At 59.8% G+C, this 13,019-nt stretch overlaps 1 protein-coding gene across 1 annotated transcript; it reads right to left on the bottom strand.

Moving 5' to 3' along the window:
* Nucleotides 1-8,498: 8,498 nt before the first annotated feature.
* Nucleotides 8,499-10,621, bottom strand: DIO3 (iodothyronine deiodinase 3). The gene has a single exon (XM_045902040.3). The coding sequence runs from the start codon at nt 10,466-10,468 to the stop codon at nt 9,554-9,556; it is 915 nt and encodes a 304-aa protein (XP_045757996.1). The 5' UTR covers nt 10,469-10,621; the 3' UTR covers nt 8,499-9,553.
* Between the last annotated feature and the right edge of the window lie 2,398 nt (nt 10,622-13,019).

Raw genomic sequence — 13,019 nt, 5'->3', positions numbered from 1 at the left:
ATTCTTTCTTCTCCAAAAACTCTTGCGGCCTATCCTGGTCCTTCTCTTTCATGTGGATGCTGGGATAAGCTCCAGGACCCTCTCGGGGTTTTGTGTGGAGGCCTGCTGGGTTTACAGACAGATCTGGGAAGAACAACAGCATGCAAATCCTTGCACCCAATAGAACTTTTCTGGAGGTGAACCTTCCCCGGAAGCCCAGTGCACAAGGAGGTGCTTTGTGGTTTCTAGTTCTGCACTGCCAGTGGAGGAGGATGGGTCCCCGCTCCGGACTGCTGTGGGATGGGGTGCAAACACAGGTGGGGGGTGGGTTGGAGAGAGCTTGAGTGCTTTCTCTGGGAAAAGGGTCATGGGGATTCAGGGAGCTCAGGCAGCCCCAGAGCAGTGTGATTGAGTCCAGCCATGGGGTAGGGGTGAGGGGAGGAGGCTCAGGCCAGGGAGGACAGGGCTGTGGCCAGGACAGGCCTGGAGCCCAGTATCTTCCTTAAGGTGATCCAGCCACTACTAGGGACAGCTACCCTGGACCGAGTCTTGACCCCTACCCTCTCTGCTCCCAGCCACGTTCCTGCCTCTCCCCAGGGCCTTCAAGGTCATGCGTCAGATCCACATAGGGCCTTCTAGCCTCACCTCTCATCCCTGCCTGCCCTCTCCAGGGGCCCCATGGACTTGACCGCCGTTGCCCAAACCTGCCAGGATGTTTTCGCTGCCAAGGCTCCGCACACGTCATTCTTTCCATCCCTGAGGCTCTTCCCACCTGAGCTTCTAATGCTTCATGATACACCTCCTCCAGGAAGCCTTCCCTCGGGTTACCTAAATCCCAGGCTTCCTGCATTGTTAGTTTCTGTCTCCCCTACCAGCTCAATTGCTCTGTTAGGATGGGACCAGTTCTTCTTGGTGCTTCCTACAGGCCTGGTGGGTATCAGGGGCCCAGTGAGGGTCTGGAGAGTGAATTTGTTTATGTCTCACACACTCGCTCACATGCAAACGCATACCTGCACTGCATCTCTGGCTGAATGATGCGCGGTGCTGTTTCTTGGCCTTTACATATGTACCCTCCTCTTCCTGGCACCTTCTTCTGGCCTGTCTCCCTATCCCCTGACTCTGCCTTTGGCCACAGCCTGCCTGAGCCAGCAGAGTCTTAGGGCACCGTGATGGTGAGCATCCACCTGCCATCTTCACAGCCCCTGGCCTGGGCAAACGAGCGGCCAGCAAGGGGTTAACCACCCCGTAAGCAGCCAAGTGCAGTGGGGAGAGCCAAGGGCATGGCTTTGGAGGTGGAAGGCGTGTGTCCTGGGGACATTGGCTAACACCACAGAGCTTCACTCTCCTCCCAGGAGAACCGGGAGCACCATAGTGCGGCCCCCTCTGCCCACGGAAGGAGCTGCCCCCACTCCCCAGACTCGCAGCTGGCTGTGTGCAGGTCTGGACTGATGGTCGGGGGGGCTTCATGGGTGTGCATCCTGGGCCGGTGTCCAGTGCCCCTCACTCGGAGGACCCTGCCCTTGATTTAATGCTCTGCTGTCACTGTCCTGAAATTCTGAGTAATTGTTGTCTTTGCATCGTGTTTTGTAAGTGAAGTTGGATGGGACACTGGAGGATGTGTGTGAGCAGAGTGGGTAGGGTGACACGCATGGCCCTGTTCTCTGCTGTTCCTCACATGTAGCATTTGTGATGCCCCATGAGCATGGATATCAGTGAGCCTGTAGTGTGTGGAAGCTCCGTGAGACTCGGAGCGACTCAAGGTACGTGTGTGTGGAAGGTGTGAGCCACGGGCCCCCCAGAGGGATGGCATGGTGGAAAGGGAAAGACGGGGCTCCCCATGGTTCCTTTTCTTGCCATGTGTCCTTTCTCATCAGCGAAGTGACAGCCAAGAGCGTTGGCAAAGTGTGCCCATACCAAGAAGTGAACTAAAAACAGGGGAGTCAACTTTGTGTAGCATCTGCCCTGCTCTGGCAGGGATGAAATGCACGTGTGGGCGCAGGCCATGAAATGTAAAGTTGTAATGTCCATGGTTCCCCGTGCAGATTCCATGCTTGCTCACCTGCATTTAAAACCAGAGAGGCGAATGGTAACATCCATGCCACTGATTTGTGGTGGCTAATTTTCTGTGTCAGCTTCCTGGGCTAGGGTCTGCCCAGATATTTGGTCAAACATTATTCTGGGTGTGTCTGTGAGGGTGTTTCGAGATGAGATGAACGTTTGCATCAACAGACTGCGAGGAGCAGATCGCCCTGCCTGACGTGGGTGGGCTTCGTCTGATCAGTTGAGGGCCTGGATAGAACAAAAGGATGGGGAAGGGAGAGTTTGCCCCCTCCATCTGACTGCTGTGGGGCTGGGCCACTGGTCTTCTGTCTTCAGACTCAGACCTGGACTGGAGCTTGCGCTGCTGGTGCTCCTGGGTCTCAGACCTTTGCTCTTGGACTGAAACTTACATTAATGGCTTTCCTGGGTGTCTGGCTTGCCGACTGCAAATCCTAGACTTCTCAGCTTCCATCATCACGTGAACCAATTTCTTAAAGTAAATCTTTCTCTCTATCCTACCGGCTCTGTTTCTCCGGAGAACCCAGACTAATACATAATTTAAAATGTTAATTTTTCTTTATTTATAATGCCATTAAATAGGAAAGAAACACCATGAGAAGTTGAGGTACCATGAAAGAAAGGAAAAAGCTTTATATTTTGTACCTTTAATGGCATTTCTCCCCGTTCTTGAACAAGGAGCCCTGAATTTTCATTTTGCTTTGGCCCTGCAAATCATCAGCTAGCAGGGCTGGTGGTCATTCCTCCTTGGCTCCGGGTCATCAGACGTAGTCTCTGGAGAGTTTGGGGGCCTCTGTCTGGCCAGAGGGGAAGATTGAATAGAGGGTCTTAGAGACTTTGGTTTCATCTATCCCATGCTTTGAGGCCCTTTGAGCTCTGGGGTTGCCCCTAACAGAGCCTCAGAGAGATTGCACTATTGTTCACCTTTGGCCCCCACCCAAGCTTAGGATTGCCAAATTTAAAACAAAGAAACAACCCAAAACATCCAATTAAATTTGAATTTCGATTAAACAATGAATTAAAAAAAAAAATCTTTTTAAGTATAAGTATATCCCACATAATATTTGGGACATACTTATACTCAAAAAAATTTTGCTTATCTAAAATTCGAATATAATTGAGTGTCTTGTGTTTTTTTTCAGCAACCCTACTCCTTTTTTTCCCCTCCCAAATGTCGCTCGTGCCAGCACCGCACCCCAACACTCCCACCTACCATCCCCAGACCTGGCCCTGAGCTCACCACCTCCAGCCAGATCCTCTATCTGCCCTGGCCTCCCCACCTCCAGGTTTCTACTTGCCACAGCCAGTGTTTTTGCTGTTTTTAGTTTTATTTTTTCTGTTATAAGAGCAATACACATTCACTACAGAAAAATCACAGGCTACAGACAAGCAACAAGAAGAAAGTAAGAAAACACTCATAATCCCACCCACACAAAGACAGCTACTGTGAATTCCTCGGGGTAGATTTTTCTAGAGCTGCCTGTGTGCGTGTCTTTGCAGATATTAAAAAAAGAGCACACACACTCACTGCCCAATTCAGACCCACTGTCCTGTAAGCTGCATTTTCATGTAACAACAGAGGAAGGAACGCGTCTGGGTTGGGGAAATCTCAAGCGCCCTGATTCCTTTTGGCCACTTGAGGGATGCGGTGCAGCCTGGTGTTAACCCCCCAGCACCAGGGTGAGAGAGGCCTGTGGTCAAAGCCACTTTCTCATCCATGGCCTGTGTATGGGTTGCTATAACACGGTACCACACACTGAGGGGCTGAACCAACACAGTATTTCCTCACACGTCTAGAGGCTGCAGATCTGAGATGCAGGTGTCGGAGGGGCGAGTTTCTCCTGAGGCCTCTCTCTCTGGCATGTAGACCGCCGCCTTCTCCCCGTGTCCTCACATGGCCGTCCCTCTGTGTGTCTGGGTCCCCATCTCCTCTTCTTTTAAGGACACCAGTCATACTGCATCAAGGCCCGCCCCAATGACCTCATCCTAACTTAAGCTCTTTAAAGATCCTATCTCCAAATAAGGTCACATTCGGAGGTACTAGGGACTTGAACAACGAATTTTGGGGGAGGACACAATTCAGCCCATAACATCTTGGCCCCAGCTGTCTCTGACCCTGCCAAGCCTCAGTTTGTGCATCAGTGAAATGGGGCTAATAATCGTATTGATCTAAGAGGGTTATTAGGATGACCAAATTGAATAATCCTGATACAGCCCTTTGCCCAGTGCCTGGCCCCTACAGCAAACACTCAGATATCACTTCTCACTCTTTCACATGTGGGTCGCCCCGTGGTTTGGGACATCACTTCTCTGTAGAGGGGTATCTGCATGGTATAAGGCAGAGGCCATGGTCCTCTGGTACCTCCCTCCCTCTGTGCCCAGTAGTCTATCTCCTGCAGGTAGACGCCTAGAGGACAGTTGCTGGGCCAAGGGCAGATGGCAGGCTGACTCTTGCAAGTGTACCTGTACCCTCCGTCAGTGGCGGATGGACAGTGTGCCCAGCCACCCCCATCCCCAGGTGTCTGTTGCTCCTTCCCCTCTCCCTCTGACTTCCCTGCTCTCTTGTCTAAAGCTCCCATCCCTGAGGCTCAGCAGAGACCTCAAGCTGTGGCCTAGGTTCCCAAAGTGGCCCCAACCCTCCTCACTGCCCCTCCTTCTCCATCATGCCCCCCTCTGCTTTATAGCCACAATGGGGGTTTCTTGTTTTCTGAACACAACCTGCCCTTCTTGGCCCCCTCGGCTTTTGCACCAAGGATGCCCTTCCCTCTGTGTCTTCCCAGATGAGACACTTGTGCCTTCAAGGGACACATGAGACCCTCTCTATGAACTCTTTTAATGCCCCTCCTCCCTCTCCCTGCACCATATTGCTAAGCTGACAGTGAACCTCAGAAACACTAATGATGAGGATGATGGTGATGGTAACAATAAGAACAGTGGGGCGCCTGGGTGGCTCAGTCGCTTAAGGGTCTGACTTTTGGTTTCGGCTCAGGTCATCATCTCAGGGTCGTGAGATCGAGCCCCCGGGGGGAGCTCCATGCTCAGTGCAGAGTCTGCTTAAGATTCTCTCTCCCTCTCCCTCTGCCCCTCCCCCCCATGCTCTTACTCTCAAATAAAGAAATCTTAAAAAAAACAAAAACAAAAACAATAAGAACAATGGCTGTCTCACCCCCTCCTTCCCACTGATCCAGCATTCCTTGAGGGCAGAGTGTCTCCTGAGGCGGGGGCAGGGGCTCAGGCAACCCACGGATCTGGCACAAGTTAGCCAGCATGGAGCTGCTTGGACTAGATGTATGGATGGGTAAAGGGTGCCGGGTAGGGACTGGCAGGAGAAAGGTGTGTGGGGGTGGTGGGGGCGGTCATCAAGCACTGTGCATCGTGATCCTGATTATGGAACCTATATCTGGGAATGTACTCAAATGCCATTGTCAGTAGGCGAAGTAGAGTCTGGAAGGAAACACACCCAACAGTTCACAGGGGCTATCCCTGATGAATGGGAACTTTGAGGCGTTGGCTTTCAAACATTTCCAAACATTTTTGATTCCTCCTTCAGGAAGAATACATTTCACATCAGCCACCTTGTAAACACACACACACACACACACACACACACACACACAGCCCCCCCCCCCCCCAAACAGAAGTTTCAGGAAACTGTATTACCTTAGGTGAAATGTATGCTGGTAGTTACATTGTATTTATTCTATCTCAGTTCTTACAAAATGCTTGACTTGATCTGGTAAGTTGATTTCATGACCCGCTGCTGGGTCCTGACTTGCAGTTTGAAAAATCCTGCTCTAAGTGAGGCTTGTACTTTCTCCTCCCCCTCTTCTGTATTTAAAATTTACTACCGGGAATGGATTTATGCATTATCGTCATATTTTTCACTTAAAAATAAAGAAGAGACAGCACTGGGAAGACACGAAACAATAAAATCAAGTAGACTTTCTGGAAGGCAGTTTAGCAAAACCTGGCAAACCAGACATCTTTAAAGATGTGCATGTGTTTTGACCCAGCGATTTCCCCTGGAAGGAATGTGCTAGTGGGGTAAAGTGGGGCAGGACTGTGAACACAAGCTGCTCACTGCGTTTCTGCTTATAATAATGAAACATCCCTCACACCCCAAGCACTCTGGAGCCCCCCTGGCTGTCCATTCGATGGTGTGGCAGTGGTGCCATTCAAGACATTTATTGACAAGGAAAGAGGGCGCCAGGGGTCAAAAATTAATGTCAGGCTACAATAATCCGGCTCTTGTTATTAAAATATATATTTACAAATGTGGGGGGGGGGCAGGGAGAGGCATGTTTGAAAGTGCTCACACCCTGAGGTTACCTTGGGTTGGCTTTATTTTCTCCTGACTCTTCTGAGTTTTCCTCGATGAGCACGCACTGTTTTTGTAAGAAGGAGAGATTTTAAAGGAAGAGAGAAGAAAAGAAGAAAGAAAGGAAGAAACGAGGGAGAAGGAAGAGAGAAAGGGAAAGATGAAGGGGAGGAAGGGAGAGTGGGAGGGAGAAGAGAAAGAAGAGAAGTTGGGGGGGTGCCGGACCCCCCCTGGAGCGGGGAGCCAGCCGGCCGCGTGGGCAGAGGCAGGAGCCGCAGGTCCGAGAGCCCAGTGCTCCGAGTTTCGGTCCGGGAAGCCAGACGAAGCCGGGGGAGGCGGGGCGGGGAGCGGGCTCCGTGGGGAAGGGAGGTCGCGCAGCGCGTACAGCTGGACCCCCCAGCGGCCGGCCAGGACCCGGAGCGGCCGCGGCCGGCCGTGGGGCCCCGCGGCGGTTGCCGGCGGTCCCGGGCCGCCCTCCGCTGCCTCCAGGCCACCAAATCCGCACCGGGGCCAGCGCCTGCCGGAGCTCGGGGCAGGCCCTCCCCGGCGCCCAGCCGCGTCCGTGCGGCTGGCTCCGGATTCTTCCTGGGGGTTTTGGGGTGAGAGGCAGCGTTGGGGGGGAGGGGGAGGGGAGGAGATGCAGAAATACCATCTGTGCCAATTATTTCTTAAAATTATTTTTTCAATTTAAATACTTTTAAAGCAAAGAAAAAAAAAAATCCCAGCTCAGGGTGTCAGTTCCAAAAACTTTTCACAGAGGAGCAGTGTGGGGGCTGGGCGCGGAATTGGAGGCGGCGTTGGTGGAGCAGGGGCCTCTCTTCCACCCGCCTGCTGCACCCCCCTCACCCCTGCAGAACCCCCTCCCACGTGCGCGCTGCTCACACTCAGGCGCTCACTAACACTCTCTCTTTCCATCCCGCGACCCGGACGGTCCTGGGTTCCCGGGCGGGAGAAGTTCGGCTGCCTCGCTTCCCCCACTCGCGTTCTGCAGACTCGTCTTAGCGCTTTCTTCTGCCCCCCCCCCCCCACTGTTCCGCTCCAGGTGTCGCTAGCAGAGGGAGGTGGGGGCCGCGCTAATCCAGTGCTCCCAGCGTCGCCCTCCCCCAGGGAGCAGCAGGGGACAGAGCGAGGGCCGGGATGGCGCGGGAGCGCCCGGCCTGGACTGCGGACGCAGAGCGGTGCCACACGCCACGGCCCCCTTCCCCCCAGCCCCCGTCCCAGCAACAGCCTTCCCCCTCTTTCCGGTCTCTCTCCGCTCCTCCATCTCGCTCCCTTGCTCCACTTCCCAGCCCCGAGCGCGTCGCGGGTGGTGGTGGTGAGGTCTGGCTCGAACTTGGGGAAGCGGAGGAGGGGCAGGAGGAGGGGGTGTCCTGGGCAGGGGGTGCACCCCGCTCCACCCCCGCCCCGCAGTAGGTGTTGCTGCTGGAGTGGTGGCGCTGCAAGCCCGCCCTCCCTTCCCCGTCTGCCCTCCCTCCGCCATCGTGCGCTTTGCTAGTCGCACCTCCCGCGGACCCCAGCAGCCAGACGGGGATTGGAGGCGAGCGGGAGATGATTTTGCAGGTGCGGGAACGGGGCTAGGGAGGAGCCGGGTGGGGAACGAGGCTAGGGAGGAGCCAGGTGCGGGGAGGGGGCTAGGGAGGAGCCAGGTGCGGGGAGGGGGCTAGGGAGGAGCCAGGTGTGGGGAGGCGCCCGCGGTGGTCGGGAGCGCAGTCCTACCTGGTCCATAGCCCCCCTTATCCTCCACACCGCCCCCTCCCCCACACCATCACTCGGAGAAGTTAGACGGGCGGCTGCAGGGGCAGCTGTAATTGTGCGTGAGCGCAAGCGCGCGCGGCGGCAAGTAAGGACCCCCTTGCCTCTCGGGCCTCCTTCCAGGACCCCGCCCGGCTCGGCTTCTCGGTTTTTCTCCCGATCCCACATCTCCACCGTGCGTGTGTGCGTGCATGTGTACACTCCTGGGCACCCTCACCGTCCCCTTTACCTATTCCTTGCCCTCCCGCGCCCCTGCCGGCGTCGGGTCCTTCCAGCCACCCTTCCCCCCAGGGTCACTATGGGGACGCGGGGGAGAGATTTGTGTTTAATTCCTGCCGCTATTCAGAGGAGAGAGAGAGAAAAAAATAAAGGGACCAAAGGCAACCCGAAAGCAGTTTACTTCAAGCTTTTATTATGGTAGCGTAAAAGAAGTTTATATACAGAGTATTTCCAGCAAAACACTCAAAAATGGCCTTCGAATCAGGGGCTTCCCACTTCCTGGCCCCACAGTCGGCAGCTCTGCCGAGGAGACCCCTCACTCGGGGTCTCCAGGCTCTCCCCCCTCACCTCTCTTCCCGCGGACTCCTCCACCCACACCCCGTTTCCCAGGAGCCCGGGCCTCTTCCTTCTCCCTGGGGCGCTGCGAACCTCACCAGTGCCTCTCAAGCCGGCTTCCTCTGGTCCCGAAACAGTACCCCCAGCCGCCCTCTTTCACCCCCTTTATGGCGGTCTCCTCACGGAAACCCAGAGTACTTTCCCTCTCTCGTTTTAGGCGCTGCTGCAAGCCCCCCTGCAGTTCAGAACCAGCTCGTGGTCAAGACCAGTTAGAGACAGCTCGTCATCAGCAGTGGGGCTCGTGAGCACCCAAAATAAGGGGGGGAAACAACCCTGCCCACCCTTCCCCATCCCAAGCCCCCACCCCCAACTCAGGGACAAGAAATAGACACAAAAGCAGCGGGGCATCCCCTCCCTGCGAACGACAGGTGTGTAGGGTGCCAGGCAACTAGGGCGAGCGGCAGGCGCTGCGGGAGCCCAGCTGCGCTCAGGGTGCGCGGGCGTGGCCGAAGTCTCTCTGCGCCTGGCTGAAGGCACACTGGCTCTTCTCTCTGCGGAGGGGGCGTGAGAGAGGCAGGGGCCTCTGCGGGGACACGTGGGGGGAGGGGAGGACCCAGGCAAGGTTGGCATCGCATCCACACTCAGAAAGGGATTTCGAGCCAGCCAGGCAGGTACAGGTGAGGGACAGTCACAGCAACAGAGTCCAGGGAGGCGAGGGAGAATTTTCAGGTGGCTTGGCTGAGGGCCCAGACTCAGCCAGCGATCCCGGCTCAGCACAGCTGTGTCATTGGGCCCTCCGCAAACCTGACTTGTTTGGGGGGGCGTTTGCACGTGGGCTTCGAAGGCTCGAAGACATCGCCCGCCAAGTTCAGTCAACTGCCCACTGATTGTTTACACTCGACGTGGCTGAGCGCCGTGCAGCTGCTCATCATAGCGCTCCAGCCAGGTGCGCAGCTCAGACACCTGGTAGCCGTCGGGGCCGCGGCCGCCCTGGTACATAATAGTGCCATTCTGGATGACGTAGAGGCGCTCGAAGTAGGCCCCATAGGCCGAGCTGCTGGAGTTGGCCATGGTGTCCAGGACAAGAGAGCAGCTGGGCGCTCCTTGCTGCAGTACCTGTGCCGCGCTGACCCGGTCCTCCAGGCTTCGGTGCTGCGGGATGCTGTAGGGGGAGTCTGTGGTGACCCAGCCGTCCGAGGGGTGAGCTTCCTCGATGTAGATGATGAGGAAGTCGACGTCGCGCTGGTACTTAGTGACCAGGCGGTGGAAGGCGCTCATGCGCGCCATGAACGGTGGTCAGGTGCAGCTGCCGAAATTGAGAACCAGCGGGCGGTTCCCTCTCGCGTAGTCAAGGATGTGCTGGTTCTGGAAGCCATTGGGCAGGACCACCTCGGAGTTGGGAGCTGGACCGCCCTCATGCGCCTGCTTGAAGAAATCCAACTTCTGGCCGTGCCACACGGCCTTCAGCGACGCCAGCGTGCACAGGCGGTTGTCATCGGACACGCAGACAGGCGGGTCGTCCGGGGGCACCTCCTCGCCGTCACTGTCGAGCTCCACTGCGGGTTCGGGCTGACCCCGGCGGCGGCGGCCCAGGAAATGCTTGCGGATGCACAGGAAGTCGAGGAGCCAGAGCATGAAGGCGGTGCCGAGGAAGCGCGGGAAGAGCACGAGGCACGAGGCCGTCTGGGCGCAGAGCCTCAGGGAGTGAAGCAGCAGGGAGCGGAGCATGGTGGCTGCAGCCCCCGAAGCCCCCTGGGACCCGCCACCTTCTCCCACCACCAACCGCGGGGCGGCCTGGCGAGGCATCTGGGCTTTGGCTGTGCGGGGAGCTCGATTTATAGCCGAGGCTTCAATTGGCGGGAGACTCCACCTCCGCGCCGGGCCCGCCCCCTTGCAACTTGAGCCCGGAGGGATCACCCGGCGGCGCGGCCAATGCTTTAGAAATCACGGGCCGAGGGCGGGCTCCGGCGGCCGGGGGCGGGGCGGCCCGGCCGGGGGCCGGCGGGGGCGGGGCCGGGCCCCCGAAGCCCGCTGCCGGGGGCGGGGGACCCCGGTCGCCGCTGCCGCCCGGGACGGGCAGCTGGACCAGGGACCCAGGCGTCCGCCGGGGAGATCCTCCCGCTCCAGCTGGCGCGAGCGCTGCGCGCGGCCTCGGTCCTGGCGGCCCGCCTCCGGCCCGCGCCCCTCTCGCCGCGCACCTGAGCGGAGCTCCCCGGCGGCCGCCGCGCCGCGCCGGAGCTCCGGTTCGCTTCCCGCGCGCCGCCGCCAACGCCGCCCCCGCCGCTGCTGCTCGTGCGGGGCCGCTGCCCAGGTGCCGCGGGAGCCCGGGGCCGCGGCCGCCGCTTTGCTGGCCCCGGCTCCCGCCCCGCCGGGGCCGCGGACCCGCGAGGAGGCAACTTCGGGCCCCCGCCGCCTTCCCCTTCGCCCGCGGGCGCCGCTCGCCTCCCGGAGCCCGCCCGCCCGCTCGCCTCCCGCGCGCGCTCACACTCGCGCCTCGCACACGGCCGCCCCCCGCACCGCCCCGCCACGCACACCGCGCTCGGCGCCCCCCGCCGCTGCCCCGGGCCGCCGCGTGCCGTCCCGGCCGCGCCCGCCCCGTCCCATCTCGTCCCTGTTCGGCGCTGCTCTTCTCGGGTCAGCGGCCTCCGGGGCGCAGCAGGGAGGTGCGGAGGGCAGGGCCCGAGGGCCGGCTAGCGCCTGGCGCCGGAGACGGGGAGGGCCGGGGAAAGCGGCGCCGTGCCTGCGCCCCCGCCGACCCGGGAGCGCTTCGGGCGCGGGGCGCCGCGGGCGCGGGGCGCGGGGCAGCGGGCGTGGGGCGGCGGCGGCCCCGGCGGCTCTCCCACTAGGGGTAGCTGTTGCCTGAACGCCGAAGCGCTCCCCTCTCGCCGCGCTCCTCGCCCGGCGCAGCCCCGGTCGCCGGGCGCACCCGTCCCGTGCGTCCCCGGACGTTGCTCTCTGCCCCGGGAACGTCGAGACTGGAGCGCCCGAGCTGAGCCACCTTCGCCGACCCCGAGCGCCGCGGCTCGACTCACCGCGGAGGCGCCCGGACGCGTCAAGTGCGTACTTTCAACCGGGAATGTGTGTTGAGGCTTTTAGGGGTGCGGGGCAACTCCCCAACTCCGTGGGGCCCTGGCCGGCCCCGCCGCCGAGTCAGAGACCAACGGATCCCTCCCTGCGCCCGGCGCTCGGCCGGCGACTCGTGCTCAGGGGTGGCGGGGCGGGGAAGTGTCTTGACCTGGGGTCCCCGAAGCTGCGAGCAAGCCCCGCTTCGCCTTGGCCCGCCTTGCCCTCCGGGGCGAGGCCTGGGCCCGGTCTCAAGCGATTTGTACCCGGCCTGGGGAGTCGAGCCTCCCCGTACGCCCTCGCAGTAGCGGGGGCTTCTCTGGGGCGGCGGCGGCCGAGGCCCGGGGCCACCGCCGCCCGCGTCCCGTGCGCTGCGCGCCTCGGGGACCAGCCGCCTAACTTCTTCCCGGGACGGAGACAGCGCTCGCGCCGGTGGCCGAGGTGGGAGCTCGCTCGCTGGGCTGGATGGGGCGAGGGCGAATCGCTCCCAGCGGCGGCGGCGGCGGCGGCGGCGGCGGCGCCGGTGGCGGAGGCGACGGGGACGGAACAAGTCCGAAGAAGTCAACTGCCCGGCAAGGAGCCCCCACCCAGGACCCAGCGGGACCCCGCGGGCCGGGGCGTACACGCCCCGCCTTGGGCGGAGGTCCTCCCCTCCAGTTTTAGCGGCCCTGGCAGGACCCTTTGCCCCATAAGCTTCCGGTTGGAGCTGTGACTCCAGCAGGTCAAGACCCAGAGCGGAAGGTGGGGGCCACTTGAACGTAGCCCCCTTTCTCTTTCTCCCAGCCTGGCGATTTCTCTGCTGTCGGAGCAGGGATGTTGGGGCTGCACAGCCCAGAAACTCCTGGCCTGGAGGAAAGCCAGCCTGGTCCCAGCTCTTCTCAGCCTCCAGACACTGCCCCTCACCACCCTGGGTAGGGGTCATTCAGGTGGGTTAGGGAATTCTCCCTGAGCCAAACCTGGCTGGGGGAGGGGGGACGGGTCCCACTTGTCTGCCCCCCCCTTCCCCAAAGCACCTCTGAGTTAGTAAATTGTTTCCTTTCTTTGCCTTGCTCCCCCCTTTGGGGGAGTGTGTGGGTTGAGGAGCCTCCTGCTTGGCAAGTCTCTGAGAAGAGGTTTGGGGCTCTGGTTTGCCCCTCCTGGGCAGGGGCAAGGGGAATGCCAACTTTTGCTGGCAAGATTTTCAAGCCCTGATTCCTTGGTTTCTTGCCGGGGGCGGGGGGGGGGGTGCCAGTCTAGGACCTGTGCCCTGCCCCCACCCCCGCAGAAGCTGGGACAGGGCCATGGGGCAGCCCTC

The sequence above is a fragment of the Mirounga angustirostris genome, unplaced genomic scaffold (genome assembly GCF_029215605.1).
Source record: "Mirounga angustirostris isolate CCGP_5_RB_7025 unplaced genomic scaffold, mMirAng1.0.hap1 SCAF_9, whole genome shotgun sequence".
NCBI classification, from domain to species: domain Eukaryota; kingdom Metazoa; phylum Chordata; class Mammalia; order Carnivora; family Phocidae; genus Mirounga; species Mirounga angustirostris.
The sequence above is the reverse complement of the archived record's forward strand: the minus strand, read 5'-3'. Positions and strand labels throughout refer to the sequence as shown.